The sequence below is a fragment of the Rhamphochromis longiceps genome, linkage group LG18 (genome assembly GCF_057381845.1).
Source record: "Rhamphochromis longiceps isolate RC_006_pf linkage group LG18, R_longiceps_female_GT1.1, whole genome shotgun sequence".
NCBI classification, from domain to species: Eukaryota; Metazoa; Chordata; class Actinopteri; order Cichliformes; family Cichlidae; genus Rhamphochromis; species Rhamphochromis longiceps.
Genome location: NC_140574.1, coordinates 4,978,885 through 4,996,517, shown reverse-complemented (window position 1 = coordinate 4,996,517; position 17,633 = coordinate 4,978,885). Strand labels below are relative to the sequence as shown.

The following is a 17,633-nucleotide window of genomic DNA, read 5'->3' as shown; positions in this document are numbered from 1 at the left end:
CTTTTTTTCCGCAAAATTTGCATGTTATCGGCATATGCTGCCATCAGAATTTCGGCCTCAAGCGCTGTAAAATACATTGACCGCGCCTTCTTTCCCTCCGTCTCCATGGTGACTCGCTTAATCTGTGCTCCACTAATCAGGGCTTTATGTATCCTCGTGCGCGCGCTTGACTTGGGGTTAAAGCAACTCCGCGTTGATTGAACTAATTGTTATCAGCCTTTCTGAAACCGAATATTCCGAGTTGGACAGTTCGGGGTTACTCAACCCTGAGTATCGTTTTTCACTCGGAGTTTTCTAAACCGGCTTCCTGAAATAGGGCCCTGGAAAGTGAGGACGAGAATGCTTCACCAAAAGGCAGATCACACAAAGCCCTGTTTAACAGCTCGTTTGGAAGTACTGTTAGTTTTTCAAAGAGCAGCAGGATTGTGCAGTCGCATGCTTTAAAGGCTTTTCAGAATTTCTAAAGGCTGGAAAGATGTTGATTCAGGGTTTTGGAACACAATTTATACCAAAACACAAAATTTACAGGAGATGTAAAGTTTGATGCCAACAGTTTTTATTGAACATACAAGATAAAATAAAATAAAAAAGCTCTCTAGTATGTTTGACATAAGCACATGGAGGCCAAAAGCAAACAAAGATAAATAAAGATGAAGACTCCCGGGGAACTTCTGAGCTCCTTTATGGGAGATGAGTCACCAGCTCCTCCTCCTTTATTATATAATTATCAATATTTTATCTTTAAACTGAATTATCTACAATCTTAAACTGGATTTGTTTAATGTCAAAATGGAACACACTGTTAAAATGACACATTAGTCCATAAGTTATGTTATAAATATAAATAATAAATGAGCTTAAAATATGGATCACAGACAATTTGAGAACAGATCAACTTGTCAACATTGTCATTCCCTAAAATATTCCCTTTCCATCTGAAAAGCACTTGCCATAATGTCAATCCAACTACTACATGGGTAGTTTTTTTTAAACTGATATTTCCAAGTGCGTTTTGGAGAAATAGTTATTTTTACATCAAGACACTAAAAATATCTCAAGCACTGTCGAGGCCATGCCAAAGAAAATGAAGAAACTTCAGCAAAGACAAAGCCTATAAACTATAAAACAATGATGTCAGAAAAAGGTGATATAGGTGCACACATTTTATGGTGGACAAGACAAAAAGTTTGTCTTGTCCATGTGTCAAAACAGAAACTGAGCTTCCGAAAGCTTTTTTAAATTTTCAGTTTTCAATGACCCAAACACTGTTTATGTGTTCTACCACCACCATTTTCTAAGAATGAAACTTAGCATGTAGCATCTTTTCCTAATTGCATTTTCAACTGTACTGGAGAACTAAAATGTTTCACACAGGTGCTGAAACAGTGTGGTTTTTCACTTTTGTGAACTGGCATGTGTTATTTCAAGTTTCCCTTTACCTGAATCTTTTCTAGAGGTGCTACAAGAATGTGGCTTCTCACCTGTGTGAATTTGCATGTGTCTAGTCAAATCTGACGTCCACCTAAATCTTTTCCTACAGGTGCCGCAAGAATATGGCTTCTCAACTGTGTGAATTCGCATGTGGCTTTTCAAATTTGATTTTATATAAAATCTTTTCCCACAAGTGCTACAGGAATATCGTTTTTCATTTGCATGGAATTCCATGTGTATTTTCAAATGGCTTTTATGATTAAACCTTTTCCCACAGGTGCTACAGGAATGTGGTTTCTCACCGGTGTGAATTTGCATGTGTCTAGTCAAGCTTGACTTCCAAAAAAACAAAAAAAAAAAACCCTTTTCCCACAGGTGCTACATAAATGTGCGGTGTCGGAATTTTGAACACTCGGGCCTGATACGATTTGCTCCCACTCATTTCTGTGCGAGTTACCACCCTTGACTTCATCCTGATCTGTGTCAGGAGATTTGTGAGAATGGAGCTGGTCACTGCTTGGTTCTGGTTCACTATGATCATTTTCTTTACGAGCAGGAAAAGTTTCAGTCTCCTGCTTTAGAACAACCGTTTTTCTACTTCACTGGTACAGAGTTCCTCTTGTTCCTCTTTAATCTGTGAAGGATCCTCCTGGTGTAGACTGGAGTTCTTCTCCTGGTTTACAGACCTGCTGAGTTGTGAGCCCATCCTCGTCCTTACAGTCATGTTGTGGAAATCTTAAATCTAAATCAAAAAACATACATTTGAGAAATTACAACCATTAGAAGGTCTCTACATGGTAAGCATATGGCTTAGACAGATCATCTACGATGAGAAAATAAAGACGATATATAATCAAACAAAAGCACAAAGTGGTATCTCTTAAATTTTGTTATCAAAGTGCACAAAACATTTAAAAATGTGCTTAAAATTATTCAAAAACTTTACAGGACACTCACTTCAGGATTTATTTATTGTTTAGATTAACCATTCATTGCCTTAAAGTTGGGGAGAATGGGAGGTAGAGCCTTCAGCTTTCAGGTCCCTCTTCTGTGGAAAAAGCTGCCAGTTTGGATTCGGAAAACAGACACTCTTTTTAAAAAAAGATTAGGCTTAAAAATTTCCTTTTTGATAAAGCATACATTTATGGCTGGATCAGGTGGCCCTGATTAGGCTCATTGAGATTTAAACTGGGTGAGAGAGCCAATCTTTCTTATACCTGGGGGTATAGAGTTCCACAGCCTGGGAGCAGAACAGCTAAAAGCTCTGCTTCCCATCCTGGTGAGGCGGAAGGAAGGCACAGAAAGCTGGATAGAAGAAGAAGATCAAAGTGAGCGGACAGAAAAGGTAGTGGTTAACAGGTCAGAAAGGTAAGGAGGTGCGAGGTTATGAATGGCCTTGAAGATGAGCACAAGAAGTTTGAAAACTATCCAGAATTTCACAGGGAGCCAGTGAAGTTCCTGAAGAACAGGGGTGATGTGCTGGTAGGAGGCAGTTCTGGTGATAATGTGAGCAGCAGAGTTCTGAACCAGTTGAATCTTATGGAGGGATTTTTGGGGGAGACCATGCAAGAGAGAGTTGTAGTAGTCGGGAGGTAACAAGACTGGGCAAGAATGGATGTAGACTGGGTGACAAGAGAAGGACGAAATCTGTTAGTGTTGCGTAGATGGAAATAGGCAGAACAGGTGAGATTATTGATGTGAGATTTATAGGAAAGTGAACAGTCTAGGATGACACCAAGGGTCTTAACCTGAGGAGAAGGGAAAACTGGAGTTATCGATAGTGAGTCAGAAGTGGTTTGCCTTCAAAAGGTTGGATTTGGTGCCAATAAGGAGGATTTCAGTTTTATCCTTATTGAGCTTCAGAAGGAGTAATAAAGGTAATATTAAAACTAAGAAGCTGCTGCCATTGTTGGAAACTGGAATTGGCTGGGCCACGCTATGAATCCTGGGATAGGTTGGGCAGCGAAGGATACACCCGACCCATCCTTCAAATCTGGAAATGAAGGACACGTTTGTCGGCCGCATTTGGAGGGGTCTTTGAATTTGGACAGCCTTCGTCGAATCGCTGTAACGCAGTCAGCCTACAAATGCAGCTTCTGAAGGATTTGATTTCGTGGCTCAAGAGTTGGGAGTTCGCCTTGTAATCGGAAGGTTACCGGTTCGAGCCCCGGCTTGGACAGTCTCGGCCGTTGTGTCCTTAGGCGAGACACTTCACCTGTTGCACAGGTACAACGTTCTGGAATGGCCATCTCTGTCCCCAGACCTGAAAATTACTGAAAATCTTGGGTGCGAGTTAAAGAGAGCTGTCCATGCTCGGAAGCCATCAAACCTGAATGAACTAGAGATGTTTTATAAAGGGGAATGGTCCAAATTACCTTCAACCACAATCCAGACTCTCATTGGAACCTACAGGAAGCATTTAGAGGCTGTAATTTCTGCAAAAGGCAGATCCACAAAATGTTGATTTCATGTCCTTTTTTGTGGTGCCCAAATTTATGCACCTGCCTGATTTTGTTTAAACAACTATTGCACACTTTCTGTAAATCCAATAAACTTCATTTCACTTCTTAAATATCACTGTGTGTCTCCCATATGATATATTTAACTGACATTTTTTATTGTAACAACCAATGATTTATACAGGAATATAATGACTATTAACAAGGTTGCCCAAACTTTTGCATCCCACTGTATTTCCCTATATGAATAAAATAGAATTGAACTGAGTGAAGGAGACCATGTTAGACAAACTGAAGAATCATTTATGCACAAATCATAGTGGGAGTTGTTTTTATTTTTTTATTTATTAAATAGGATATGGGAGACTTTTCTTTAATAATGCCATATCACCTCACACAAGGAATGAGAGTTTCATGATTCTTAGTGCAATGGAACCCTGTTTGTATATTTTCTTAATTTTCTTCTCTTGTATGCTTTCATAAGGTCAGTACTGTTAGGGCAGTTAGCATTCTCTTAAAATCTGTTTGTAAGTCCTGCTCCATGTTTTACATAAACATGGAGCAGGACAAAGACAGCGCTCTGTATGTTATAGACATTCATCAACATCTTTTTGCAGCAAATCCTCTATATCCAGTGGCCAGGGAAGATTTAAAAAAAAAAAAAAAGAAAAAAAAAGAAAAAAAAAAGTAGTCAAGAACAAACCAGGAACCAATAGCAATACCAGTTCTGAAAGAAAGTGATGATGGATTGGCCACACAATCAGGAAATCCACCGATAACATCACTGCACAGGTCTTGTGCTGTGATGACATTACAGCACAATGTGATGGTTTGTTAAAAGCTTAGTTTCAAATCAATATTTTAAACTGATTGTTCAGTCCTAATGGGGATAATTATGTTAGTGTATGATAATTTTTTAAATCTACAACTGTTTATAACCTGCATAGTTCACATTTCTGTATAGTTTTTTTATATTTATATCCTGTTCATAGCTTGTACTCACTACAGCCTGTACATACTTATAGATATAGCATATTCATAACATACTTCATACCGTGTACATTATAACATACCATAATAGACCCATTTCTGTAATATACTCACATATCTATATTATTTCTAATATCTATTTGTAATATATCTATATCATGGCTAAAGCACTTCTGGATGGATGCAAACTGCATTTTGTTGCCTTGTACCTGTGACATGTGCAATGACAAACTTGAATTCTATTCTATATGCGAGCAATATTCAAATATTCTCTCTCATGCAGTGAACAGCGGAGATTTCTGTCTACATGCAGAAAGTCATCATTTATGAGGCATACAGCTTGCCACTCCAACTTGGTCCTTGTGGCCAATAATCCAGTTTTCATCGTCTCAACATTTTTCTACATACTGTGTACAGTTCTGGACTAACATGACTTAAATCTGGTGGAATTTTTTGTTTTTTATTAAACAGAAGATTTGAAATCCAGGTTTTATTTTACTGTGCTAACAGAAAACATGTCTTCAGTGAGGCAGTATCCCAGGCGGTAATGCACACCATGTGTCTTTGTGTCGCCTCTGTCAGTGCGCCCCAGGGTGGCTGTGGTTACAATGTAGCTTGCCATCACCAGTGTGCGAATGTGTGTGTGAATGGGTGGATGACTGGATATGTAAAGCGCTTTAGGGTCCTTAGGGACTAGTAAAGCGCTATATAAATACAGGCCATTTACCATTTGTGACATTTTGATGAGTCCTATTCATTTCTATATTATGAAATCTGTATATGACACTTTTACATACCTATTCTGGTCCGCTTTACTCCAGGATTGCACAAATCCAGCCGTTCTCCGGTCCAGACATAAATGCTTTCAGCTTTCTGCTTCAGTTCAAGCTGCTCTCCTTCCCCAATGATGATTTCCTCCTGTACCTCTTTAATCTCTGAAGGCTCTGTGTTCTGCTGGTCCAGATTGGAGCTCCTTTCCTGGTCACTGACCTGCTGATCATCCAGACCTTCGTGTTCAACAAAGGGACACAAGAAAATAGTGACGAATGTGATAATAATAAAGATCAAGAAGGATTAAAAGGGGTCACCTATTGAGAATTTAGCTTATAGTTTCAAGGGCTCTTGCATTCTTGCAGATGCTGCCACAGAAACATTCACTCATAGTCATGTGTTCATTGGGTGATGTTGATAACCGTACAGAGTAATTTTTAGATGCGAGTGCCAGTGATCATCACACAATGTGAATAAACAAGCAAACGAACGAACAGTAGCATGATCTGAATATGATCATGAAAGCTTAAAGTACTTTAAGACGGCAGACTGGAAGTCTTTGTGTTTTGACCAACACATTAAACCATATATTTTTAGATACAAGTTGTAACGGCCGCCATTTTCGTTCTGAGTATTTATTATATGGCGTGTTTTGGGGAAAAGCCTGTTCTTACACTTGAGTCTAAGGTTTATTTTGAGCACCTGACAGCTCTTTTTTGCTTCTCATCTATAAACTCTCTCCACAACCTTTCAAATGATTGGTGGTCAAACAGAAATGTCGTGTTCGAGTCTGTGGTGGAGACCGCTTTGCGGCATAATTTGCGTTTGAGTTTTCTAATCCGTGTAAGATTTATCATAACCAAACAATGTCCATCCTACAGGGGGAGCCCCTGGTTTAGGAATAACATCCTCAATTTGTTTTGGCTGGTCCTTCTGTTTGGAGCTACCAGGTTCTGCCTCATCTTGATTGATAGCCAGTGAAGAAACCAATGAAAAAATATTGCTGTAAATGTGTCTTGCGACACCACAAAACAAACAATAGTGTGTCATTCAAAACGATAGATGTTTTAATTTCATCATCAGATATATTTCGTCACATTGCACAACGTTAGCCTACTACAGGGGTTCCCAAAGTGGGGGGTGCAGAGCCATTGCAGGGGGAATGTTAAAAGAAAAGAAAAAAGAAAAAAAAAGAATGCTTGGACACTGCTAGAATAACGGACAGGTTTTTTTGACGGGGCTCCCACACAAACACATACCTATTATGGTCAGCTTTACTCCAGGATTCAACAACAAAACCAGCCGTTCTCCGGTCCAGACATAAATGTTTTCAGCTTCCTGCTTCAGTTCAAGCTGCTCTCCTTCCCCAATGATGGAGATTTCCTCCTGTACCTCTTTAATCTTTGAAGGCTCTGTGTTCTGCTGGTCCAGACTGGAGCTCCTTTCCTGGTCACTGACCTGCTGATCATCCAGACCTTCGTGTTCAACAAAGGGACACAAGAAAATAGTGACGAATGTGATAATAATATAGATCAAGAAGGATTAAAAGGGGTCACCTATTGAGAATTTAGCTTATGGTTTCAAGGGCTCTTGCATTCTTGCAGATGCTGCCACAGAAACATTCACTCATAGTCATGTGTTCATTGGGTGATGTTGATAACCGTACAGAGTCTAATTTTTAGATGCGAGTGCCAGTGATCATCACACAATGTGAATAAACAAGCAAACGAACGAACAGTAGCATGATCTGAATATGATCATGAAAGCTTAAAGTACTTTAAGACGGCAGACTGGAAGTCTTTGTGTTTTGACCAATGCATTAAACCATATATTTTTAGATATAAGTTGTAACAGCCGCCTGTTCTTACACTTGAGTCTAAGGTTTATTTTGAGCACCTGACAGCTCTTTTTTGCTTCTCATCTATAAACTCTCTCCACAACCTTTCAAATGATTGGTGGTCGAACAGAAATGTCGTGTTTGAGTCGGTGGTGGAGACCGCTTTGCGGCATAATTTGGATAGCAGAGTTTTCTGATCTGTGTAAGATTTATCATAACCAAACAATGTCCATCCTACAGGGGGAGCCCCTGGTTTAGGAATAACATCCTCAATTTGTTTTGGCTGGTCCTTCTGTTTGGAGCTACCAGGTTCTGCCTCATCTTGATTGATAGCCAGTGAAGAAACCAATGAAAAAAATATTGCTGTAAATGTGTTTTGCGACACCACAAAACAAACGAAGAAGAATGCTTGGACACTGCTAGAATAACGGACAGGTTTTTTTGACGGGGCTCCCACACAAACACAAAGCAGAGGTTGAAGCATCGCCGAATATGTTTCCAAACCAACTTCCTTCAAAGCCAAAGACTAGAAAATATGATTAAGCATAGCGTGCCTTTGGCTTCACCTGCACATGTGCCAAGGTAGGTATTGCGGCTCCTCCAACCTATGGCCGCGGCAGGCTAAACATGAGGACACAGATGACGCGCAACAATAAACGCATAAAATACACTTCTGTACCATTTGCTCCTTTTATTCCACATGCAACTGTCCAATATATAAATCAGCACATGGGATTAACTATTAAACAAATGCACAGACTGCACAAACCAATAACTGCAACTCTCCAATAACTGCACTAACTACTATGTCAAATTACAACCTGGTTCATGGCATCAATTAGTGCACAAATATACAAAAACCATTAAGTTCCAGTTAAAATACAGCAAAATCATTCAAGCTGCGATCAACAGAAAGTTTTGCCTCATGCTCACCCTACCTTTCTGCTCATCAACATCAGGTGCTGTGAACAGGTGAGTGCAACCACATTTATCATCTACCACACCCATGAGACACGCCCCACACCCGTGCACCAATACAGTGAGTCCATTTAAACCAACCCACTTAGTCAAAAAAGGAACAACTCATATGGCTCCTACAGTAGGTACCCCCAACAGAATTTGTTTCCCCTGCATCGGGAGGATGCGCTAGGCTGTCCAAATCATGCACAAACAGTATCCCACAGTTGTTTATGTTTTTGAACCCACTTTTTGATAGCAATGTTGACTATTATTACACAGGGGAAAAGAAAAACTACACGTAAAATAATTACACCATGACACCTCCACCTTTCTAAATGGAGGGACAATAGCTGCTTGTGTATATGAAAGTGTGTAAAAACTGCAGATAGTAAGATTAACAGTATTTTGAATCTGCCATTGCAGAAATTAATCTCATGTAAACAATAACATGTCGCACAGCGTGATGTGAAAGGCACACATCTCTGACATTGTGCGATGAACTCCGTATTCGTCGACCACAGGTAAATGCAAAAACTGAGTTTTCTCCAACCTTTTTGGTGATTCGAAACGCTGTTTACGTGCGGACGAAAGGACCAAATGCATAGAAAAATACCCATGTTGGTGTGGACATAGCATAAAAGAGTTATTAGTTTTACTGCTACCTGTAATTTATTGCAGTTTACTTTTGTTTTATTATTTTCTATCAAAGGTTTAATGTGTGAAATAACTGCAATGGAGTTCAAAAACAAAATATTGGTGAGTGTGCTTGGTGGGAATATTTTTTCTATACGACATTACGGTGTTCTGACAAACCATCCTACTTTGGCAAAACGTCCTACTGTAAGTAGTTTGTGCACATTTCTGCTTTCACAGAGTAATTTCACCACAAATTTAAGTAGGTATGACGGTTTGCCACTTAACTTTGCCCATCAGAGTATACTTGTAGCTCATATTCATAAGCCCAGGATGGTTTGCCACTACATTTTACACATTAAAGTATGGTTGTAGGTCACAGTCACAAAGGTATCATGGTGTGGCACTTGATTTTACCAGTCAGAGTATGTTTCTAGCTCAGATTAACAAAGGTAAGACGATTTGCCACTTAATTTAGCTGTTAAAGTATGCTAGTAGGTCACATTCACAAAGGCAGGATGGTTTGGCACTGAATTTTATCAGTCAGAGTATTTTTCTAGCTGATTTTCACAAAGGTAAGACGGCTCGCAACTTTATTTCGTATTGTGCGCATGCGCAGAAACAATGGGTACGATGATTCGTCAGGTAGGATGGACTCTCAGAAAACCGGCTCAAGAGCCGCAACAGTAAAAAGGAGATGAATACGAGAGTGTTAGTGAGATAGAGGTTTTATCTCAAATTGGCATAGCAGGTTGGCTAAAATGGCTACCAAGGCAAAGACTAGTGAGCTTCCTGAAAGCCTGCCTCAGGTATGCTTTTATCAACACCAGACTAGGTGGGGCCAATTAGCACCAGCTGAACATACTCAGGAGATTAGGGGCTAAACAGGAGCGTAACAGGTGGCTAGTAGCCTTCAGTAACAGCAATAATTCACATGACAATAGTGCATTCATGTAGTTGTAAAAAGAATGGAAAATATATCAAGTAATCCAAACCAAAGTATTCAGAATACATTATTCACATTGAAATGTATTTTAAGTTACTCAAACTACATTTGGGCCATTTATTTGTAATCTGTAGTAAAAAACATTTTAAGAGTAACCTTCTCAACACTGCACAGATATAGCTGCATACACTTTACTGGGGTGTATTACTAGTTTAGATCAATGCATTTATGCAAAGCATTTAGATCATGCCCAAGTAAATCACACAATCCCGCAACCCCCCACGCCTCCACAAATTTACACACCTGTATTGTGTGACTTTATCCCGGGTCTGATATTAAGCGGTCTTAGCTGACGGATCTCCTCCTCATACCGGACGATCGTTTTTTCAAACTCTGAGAAGATTTCTTCTGTAGCAGCATTTAATCTCTCCTTGATGAACTCTCTCAGATGCTGAACTGAAGACATTATTGCAACAACAACCGATACCGCCAAACCAACGTCTTCAAACTTAACTCGGGATCTCTCAATGGCACCATTGCCGCTATTCTTCTTTTATTGCTCTTTTATAGGTATCAAGGGCGTAATACTGCCCTCATCAGGTCAGTCCAGTCCAACATAAAGTCTGGTACTTTGCAGAAAACTGCAATTTTGCCATGAGATTATTAGTGATATCCTGGAATAAAGAAAGAAGAAAATACTTTGATTTAAGTTTGATTTATTGTAAAACCCTTTAGTTTGATCCAGCATTAATCATTTTACAGAACAAAGAATAATCCCTTCATTGATTATAGTCACTCTAAAAATAATTATATAAAATCTTTTTAATAAACGAGGGTCTCCTGATTTCTCTGGTACGGTCCATGAAGTGGAAGTGAAATAACAATATACAAATACATTAATATAAATAAACTACATACATTTAGAGCCTGGAAAGACTCATCCTCAACCAGCTCCGCCCTATAGTTAGGCCACATCAGGATCTCCTTCAGTTTGTTACCAGCCCCACCTCGAGGCTGAGGATGCCATGATATAACTGCTCAATCGTGCCTACGCCCATCTGGGCCAGCTGGTGAGCACTGTGAGGGTCATGTTTTTTTGGTTTGTTTTTTTTTTTACTTTTTCAGTGCATTTAATACATCAGGTCAGTCCTGGGTGATAAGATAAGAGATAACATCAGATAAGATAACCTTTACGAGTCCCACATGTGGGAAATTTCTTTTGTTACAGTAGAAAGTTACATAGCAAAAATTAGAAAACACTGGAATAGAATAAGAATAAGAATAAGGTACTGTACACAATAGACTAGAATAAAATAAAATACTATATACAATAGAATAAAAATCTTGTAGTATTTATAGGAGATGTAAAACCACAGTCACAACATGGGTTTACCACCACGACACGGACCCCAGCTCAGTGGTGCAGCCTCAGCAATGAAGGTGCTGAACATGGTCCATTTAGACTCAATGTTCCCAGTCTCCCTCTGAATGGTGTCGAAGCTCTGCCAGAGGAGACAGTGACGATCTCAAGGACAGGGACTTTTGCTAGGTGAATTACTAAATTCACTTGAGAAAAAATATAAGTAAGTTAGTATCAACTAGTGGTAGGACTGAGCTAAAGTGCTATCTGGGTCCATCCAGGTCACTCACCACCCCTGGTGGACACGGGTCAAAGTTATATTAGACAATAGAAGGAATAAACAAAAATAAAGCATAAACAAATTTTCACAATTTTCAAATTGTGAGTGGGCAGAGAATTTCTACATGGGTTAAATACATAACAAGACCACCTATCTATACGTCAAACGAGATTAATTACACATGTCTAATTCACTATATTGCCACTGAGGTAAATGAAGTGCAGCCTGCATGGTGTAATAAAATAATAAACATTATGAATTAGTATAACACCTGTTAGTTACTTCTTTTCAGGACCGACCTAGTTTGGTTCTGTGGAGAAAAGCACTTTTGGATTTGCTGCCTCAGTTGTGGTCTGGAACCTGTACGTCGGTAAGATTAGAGCTTCCAGTGACTGTGAAGACTGAACCTAACTCAGACAGTTAAAACGATTCTTGAATTTTGATTTAATCAAGATTTTGATGCAAATTGGTGTTACTGAAGCTCAGAGAGGGAGGGGTGTGTTATTTAATTAAATTCAGGCTGGTTTAAATTCATGTTGAGTACCTCCTAAGGAATTGTGGACTGCATTAAGTCCACTGTAATGTCTAATTGGCTAACTTAATCTGAAAATACCATCGCAGATTTGTTTGAACAATGTGTCTTCACGTCACTGATTGTGCTATAAAGGGAAGTTCTCAGACATGCTCTTGGCAGACAGGGGAGTTGTGTGTTCAGTGTTTGCTATTATGTGCTCCACTTTTGTTCTGAAAAACAACTTCAGAAGCCTCTGATGGAGTACGGTTGAGGACCTGGAAAGTCCGAGAAGGAAGAGAAGGAAGTCAGTATGATGAAGCCCCTTGAATGTGTTGAATCTTTCTGGCCAGTTGCTTCACCAAAAGGCAGATCACACGAAGCCCTGTTTAACATCTCGTTTAGAAGTACTGTTAGTTTTTCAAAGAGCAGCAGGATTGTGGGGTTGCAAATTTTAAAGGCTTTGCAGAATTTCTTCAGGCCGGAAAGATGTTGGTTCAGGCTTTTGGAACACAATTTAAACAAAAACACAAAATTTACAGGAGATGCCAACAGTTTTATTGAACATACAACTTAATCAGAAACTTAAAAGAAAGGAAAGACCTCTAGCCTGTTCGCCTTAAGCACATGCAGGCCAAAAGCCAACAAAAATGAATAAAGATGAAGACTCCCGAGGCACTTCTGAGCTCCTTTATTGGAGAGGAGCTCCTCCTCCTTTATTATATAATTATCCATATTTTATCTTTAAACTGATTTAATTCCATCTTAAACTAGATTGATTTCCCCAATTTTGTCAAAATCATTTTCTTAAAAACATTTATCTATTAAATGTGTTCATTAATGTGTCACTTTGACCAGTCTATGAATTTACACAACTTTGCATTCCTCTATAATATTCAACATTTGTCTTGCATAACTTTCTGGACTTTCTTCCAATTACCTTTTCATCCATCATTTTTATAGTAAGGTCAGCCCATAGGGTCAGGAATAATGACTGTTATGCCAACCTCATAGTAAGAAGCAATTAATACTACAGATATTTTTATGCCTTTAAATCAATTTGCACAGTTAAATGTAAGCTATAAATTTCACAAATTATTCTACAACTTTTGGACAGTTTGGACCATCAAAGTGACTCACATATATATAAAATAATTACCAAGTGCATCTTCAAATCCAGTTTCAGTTTCTACCAACCAACATATCACAAACCATTCAAAATGGAACACTGTTAAAGTTACACATTAGTCCAAATTATTATATCTCAAAACAACAGCTGGGTATCAACAGGTGCTCACATAAAAGCAGTACAAGTTATGATATAAACATAGAGAATAAACAACCTAAGTATGTGGGTCACAAACAATATGAGTAACTGCTTAACATTGTCATTCCCGAAAATATTCCTTTTCTGTATACAAAGCACTTCCCAAATATGTCAAGCCAATGTAAAGAAAATGTAAAAACAAACAAACAACAAAAACAACAACAGGACTTCTAGCAGTGTGCAAGTCAGCGAAAAGTGATTGCAACTGTTTGCTGCTTTAAACACCTTCAAACTGTGAACTTCAGATAAACAACTGGCTTTAATTAAGGCTACCTCATGAACACATGTATTTTTTTTATACAGACAATTCCAATTGTGTTTTTGAGAAATAGTTCTTTTTACATCAAGACACCAAAAATATCTCAAGCACTGCCAATGCCATGACGAAAGAAATGAAGAAACTTCAGCCAAGACAAAGCCCATAAACTATAAAACAATAACGTCAGAAAAAGGTGATAAAGGTGCACAAATTTTATGCTGCAAGACAAACTCTGTTTGTCTTGTCCATGTGTGAAAACAGAAACCGAGCTTCCAAAAACCTTATGAAAATGAAGTTTTGAGAAAGTAGCTGTTCATTGCTTGGTTCTGGGTCACTGTGGTCACTTTCTTCAGGAAAAGCAGGAAAAGTTTCAGTCTTCTGCTTCAGTACAAGCGGGTTTTTGTCCTTACAGTCTTGTTGTGGAAAATCTGAAGTGACAGATTAAAAAAAAAAAAAAGACAACAACAACACATGTTTCAGAAATTACAAGGTAATCTTAACCATTAGCAGGTTCCACATGATAAGCATGTTGCTCAGATATACCAATGAAAGGCATGTTGTGGGGAGAAGCTGTTTTGCTGACTAATTTAAAACCATTTTGGCTGCTCATTTACAAACTCTATGAAAAACACTCTTCTTCTGTGATCGATTTAACTTTGGAATCGTACATTTCTCAAGTGATTTAACTCTTGTGATGAATCACAAATATGTGATATCAACTACAGACCATCTACAGTGAGAAAATACAGACAATATACAATCAAACAAAACAACAAAATGTTGTCATTTAAAAGTTAAAGTGCAGAAAACATTTAACACTTTACTTAAAATTTACAGGACACTCACTACAGTATTTATGTATTTTTTAGATTAATTATCCATTGCCTGATTGGTTGGGAGAATGGGAGGTAGAACCTTCACCTTTCAGGTCCCTCTTCTGTGGAAACAGCTGCCAGTATGGATTCAGAAGACAGAAACCCTCTCTAGTTTTAAGATTAGGCTTAAAGCTTTCCTTTTTGATAAAGCATACAGATATGGCTGGATGAGGTGACCCTGATTAGGCTTAGGACTTGCCAAAATTCATGACTGTTTCTTCTACTCACAACACCCTGTGTTTACAAAACACAGCCATGCAAATAACCTGTTCTTTTGTCAATTGGCCAAAACCAAGAAGGAAAAGAATTACATGTTTAGTTAACTTCCTGTTATTAAATTTGATATTCACTGTAAGTGCGCCTGCAGGTGCAGGAGCGCAGCACAAACGAAGGAGCGATGACTGCAATTCGTTGGGCTCATTTATAACAATTCTTACCAACATAGGACAGTCTTGCCAGGTGGGCCACTGGGAAGCTAGAAATTTTGGCTTTTGGAATCAGTCAGTTTCCTTATTTCAGTTGGTCTTTAAATTTTTCATGTGCCTCTATTGGGGCTGCCACGATTAGTCAACTAGTCACGATTACGTCGACTTTAAAAGTCAACAACTAATTTAATAGCAAAGCGTCGTTTGAAGCTTTGTAAGATCCTGAAAGAAGCAGGAAAAAGTAGGATTTAAGAGTGTAATAATGGACTGAAACAAAAGAAAGCAGCAATGCATCTACAAGGACGCCAGCTGTCGTTAAGTCTGGGAGCCTTCTGAGAAAATAAAAGAGAAGAATTTCCAATGCAAAATCTCCAAAATGGAACAGCCCTTCGATGGCAGTACAACAGTGATTCACAAGCATCTGAAAAGGAAGCATGTGGCGGCTTCTGACGACGAAGTGGTACAGTCGTCTCAGTAAGGTAATTGGCTAGTTAGCTGCTAATATTAGCGTAAACAGTGAGCTACTTACTCATATTGGTTTCCTGCTTCAGTGAAAGCTGCTCTTCTTCCTGATTGGTGGAGATTTCCTCTTGTTCATCTTTAGTCTGTGGAGGATCTGTGTCCTGCTGGTCCAGACTGGAGTTCCTCTCCTGGCTACAGACCTGTGGGTCATCCAGATCCTCATTTTCCTTACAATCATGTTGCTGTGGGAGGTCTTGATGGACACAACACAAGAAAGAAGTTACACTGTGAGCAGGTCTCTCAGATATGTGAGCGATATTTAAGGTGCACAAATGTTTTAAATATTATCTCTCATGCGGTGAACAGCAAAGAATTCTGTTTACATGCAGAAAGTCATCATTTATGAGGCGTAAAGCTCGCTACTCCAACTTGGTCCATGTGGCCAGTTATGCACATTTTTCATTGTCTTAACATTTTCCTACATTCTGCATACAGTTCTGGGCCAACATGACTTAAATCTATATTGTGGAAAATTTAGTTGTTTTTTTTTAAACAAACAGAAGATTTTAAATCCAGTTTTTATTTTACTGTGCTAACAGAAAACATGTCTTCAGTAAGGTAGTATGCCAGGCGGTAATGCACGTGTCTTTGTGATGTCATCACCTGGCCTTTTGATATAAGTCATATTCACTTCGGTATTATGAAGTCTGTATATTACAGATTCACATACCTATTCTGCTCAGCCGTAATCCAGGTTTACACAACAAATCCAGCTGTTCTCCAGTCCAGACATTAATCCCTTCATCCTCCTGCTTCAGTTCAAGCTGCTCTACTTCCTCACTGCTGTGGGTTTCCTCCTGTTCCTCTTTAATCTGTGGAGGCTCTGGGTCCTCCTGGTTGAGACTCCTCTCCTGGTCACTGACCTGCTGATCATCCAGACCTTCGTGTTCAACAAAGGGACACAAGAAAATAGTGACTAATGTGATGATAAGAAAGATCAAGAAGGATTAAAAGGGGTCACCTATTGAGAATTTAGCTTATGGTTTCACGGGCTCTTGCATTCTTGCAGATGTTGCCACAGAAACATTCAATCATAGTCATTTGTTCATTGGGTGATGTTGATAACCTTACAGCTGTCTGGGATCTAATTTTTAGATGTGACTGCCAGTGATCATCACACACTGTGAATAAACAAAGAAATGAACAGCAGCATGATCTGAATATGATCATGAAAGCAGTTAAAGTATGCTGTTGATACTAATCTTTTAACATTTTACTAATAAATATACACTCACTGGTCACTTTATTAGATACACAATGCTAGTACTGGATTGGAGCCCCTTTCGTCCTCACAGCTGATTTAATTCTTTGTGAAGATTCAGGAAAGTGATGGAAACGTTCCTCAGATATTTGTGGTCTATATTGACCTGAATGCTTCACACAACTGCTGCATATCTGTCAATTCCACATCCATGATGCAAATCTCATGTTCCACTACATTCCAAAGGTGCACTGTTGGGTTGAGACCTGGTGACTCTGGAGACCCGAGTACAGGAAACTCACTGTCATTTTAAGGGCACTGCATATTTTCTCTTTTTTGGATTACTCTCTGTAAATCATACAGATGTTTGTGCTGGAATATTTAAGCAGATTAGAAGTTTCTGAAACACTCAGACCAGCCAGTGTGGTACCAACACCCAGCATACCATATCTCAACATTTCTGGCACCCAGTTTTGCCTTTCTATTTCTTGATCACCTGGAAGAACTAAAGAACTAATTTTATATTACTACTACAATAGCACTTTCCTCCCACTTATTATGGTATATAGATTATGTACAAGTTACTTCATTACTGGAGTTTGTAGAATCCTTAAATGGACATTTTGCAAGTTTATGTTTTACCCTTAATTGCAACACTAAAGAAATTAACTTCCTTGACAAAAAAGTAACAAAAAAGAGAAATCTCTGTACCTCTCTGTACCCCCAAACCTACTGGAATACATTACATTGCAAAACAAAAGAAAATGCTGCACTGATTAAAATAACTCTACTGTAACTGTGGGAAAGGTTTTGCAGAGTATAATTAAAAAAATCTAGCACTAGGTC

At 38.8% G+C, this 17,633-nt stretch overlaps 1 protein-coding gene across 2 annotated transcripts; it reads right to left on the bottom strand.

Annotated features, from left to right (window-relative positions):
* Positions 1-533: 533 nt before the first annotated feature.
* Positions 534-10,563, bottom strand: LOC146647542 (uncharacterized). Of its 2 annotated transcripts, none has more exons than XM_085389621.1 (4): positions 10,331-10,563; positions 6,911-7,126; positions 5,678-5,887; positions 534-2,173 (listed from the first exon to the last, which is right to left on the bottom strand). In XM_085389621.1, the coding sequence occupies exons 1-4, from the start codon at positions 10,491-10,493 to the stop codon at positions 2,061-2,063; spliced, it is 702 nt and encodes a 233-aa protein (XP_085245747.1). In that variant the 5' UTR covers positions 10,494-10,563; the 3' UTR covers positions 534-2,060. The 2 variants fall into 2 exon arrangements, with proteins under 2 accessions (XP_085245747.1, XP_085245748.1); XM_085389622.1 differs by lacking the exon at positions 534-2,173 and adding an exon at positions 2,428-2,491.
* Between the last annotated feature and the right edge of the window lie 7,070 nt (positions 10,564-17,633).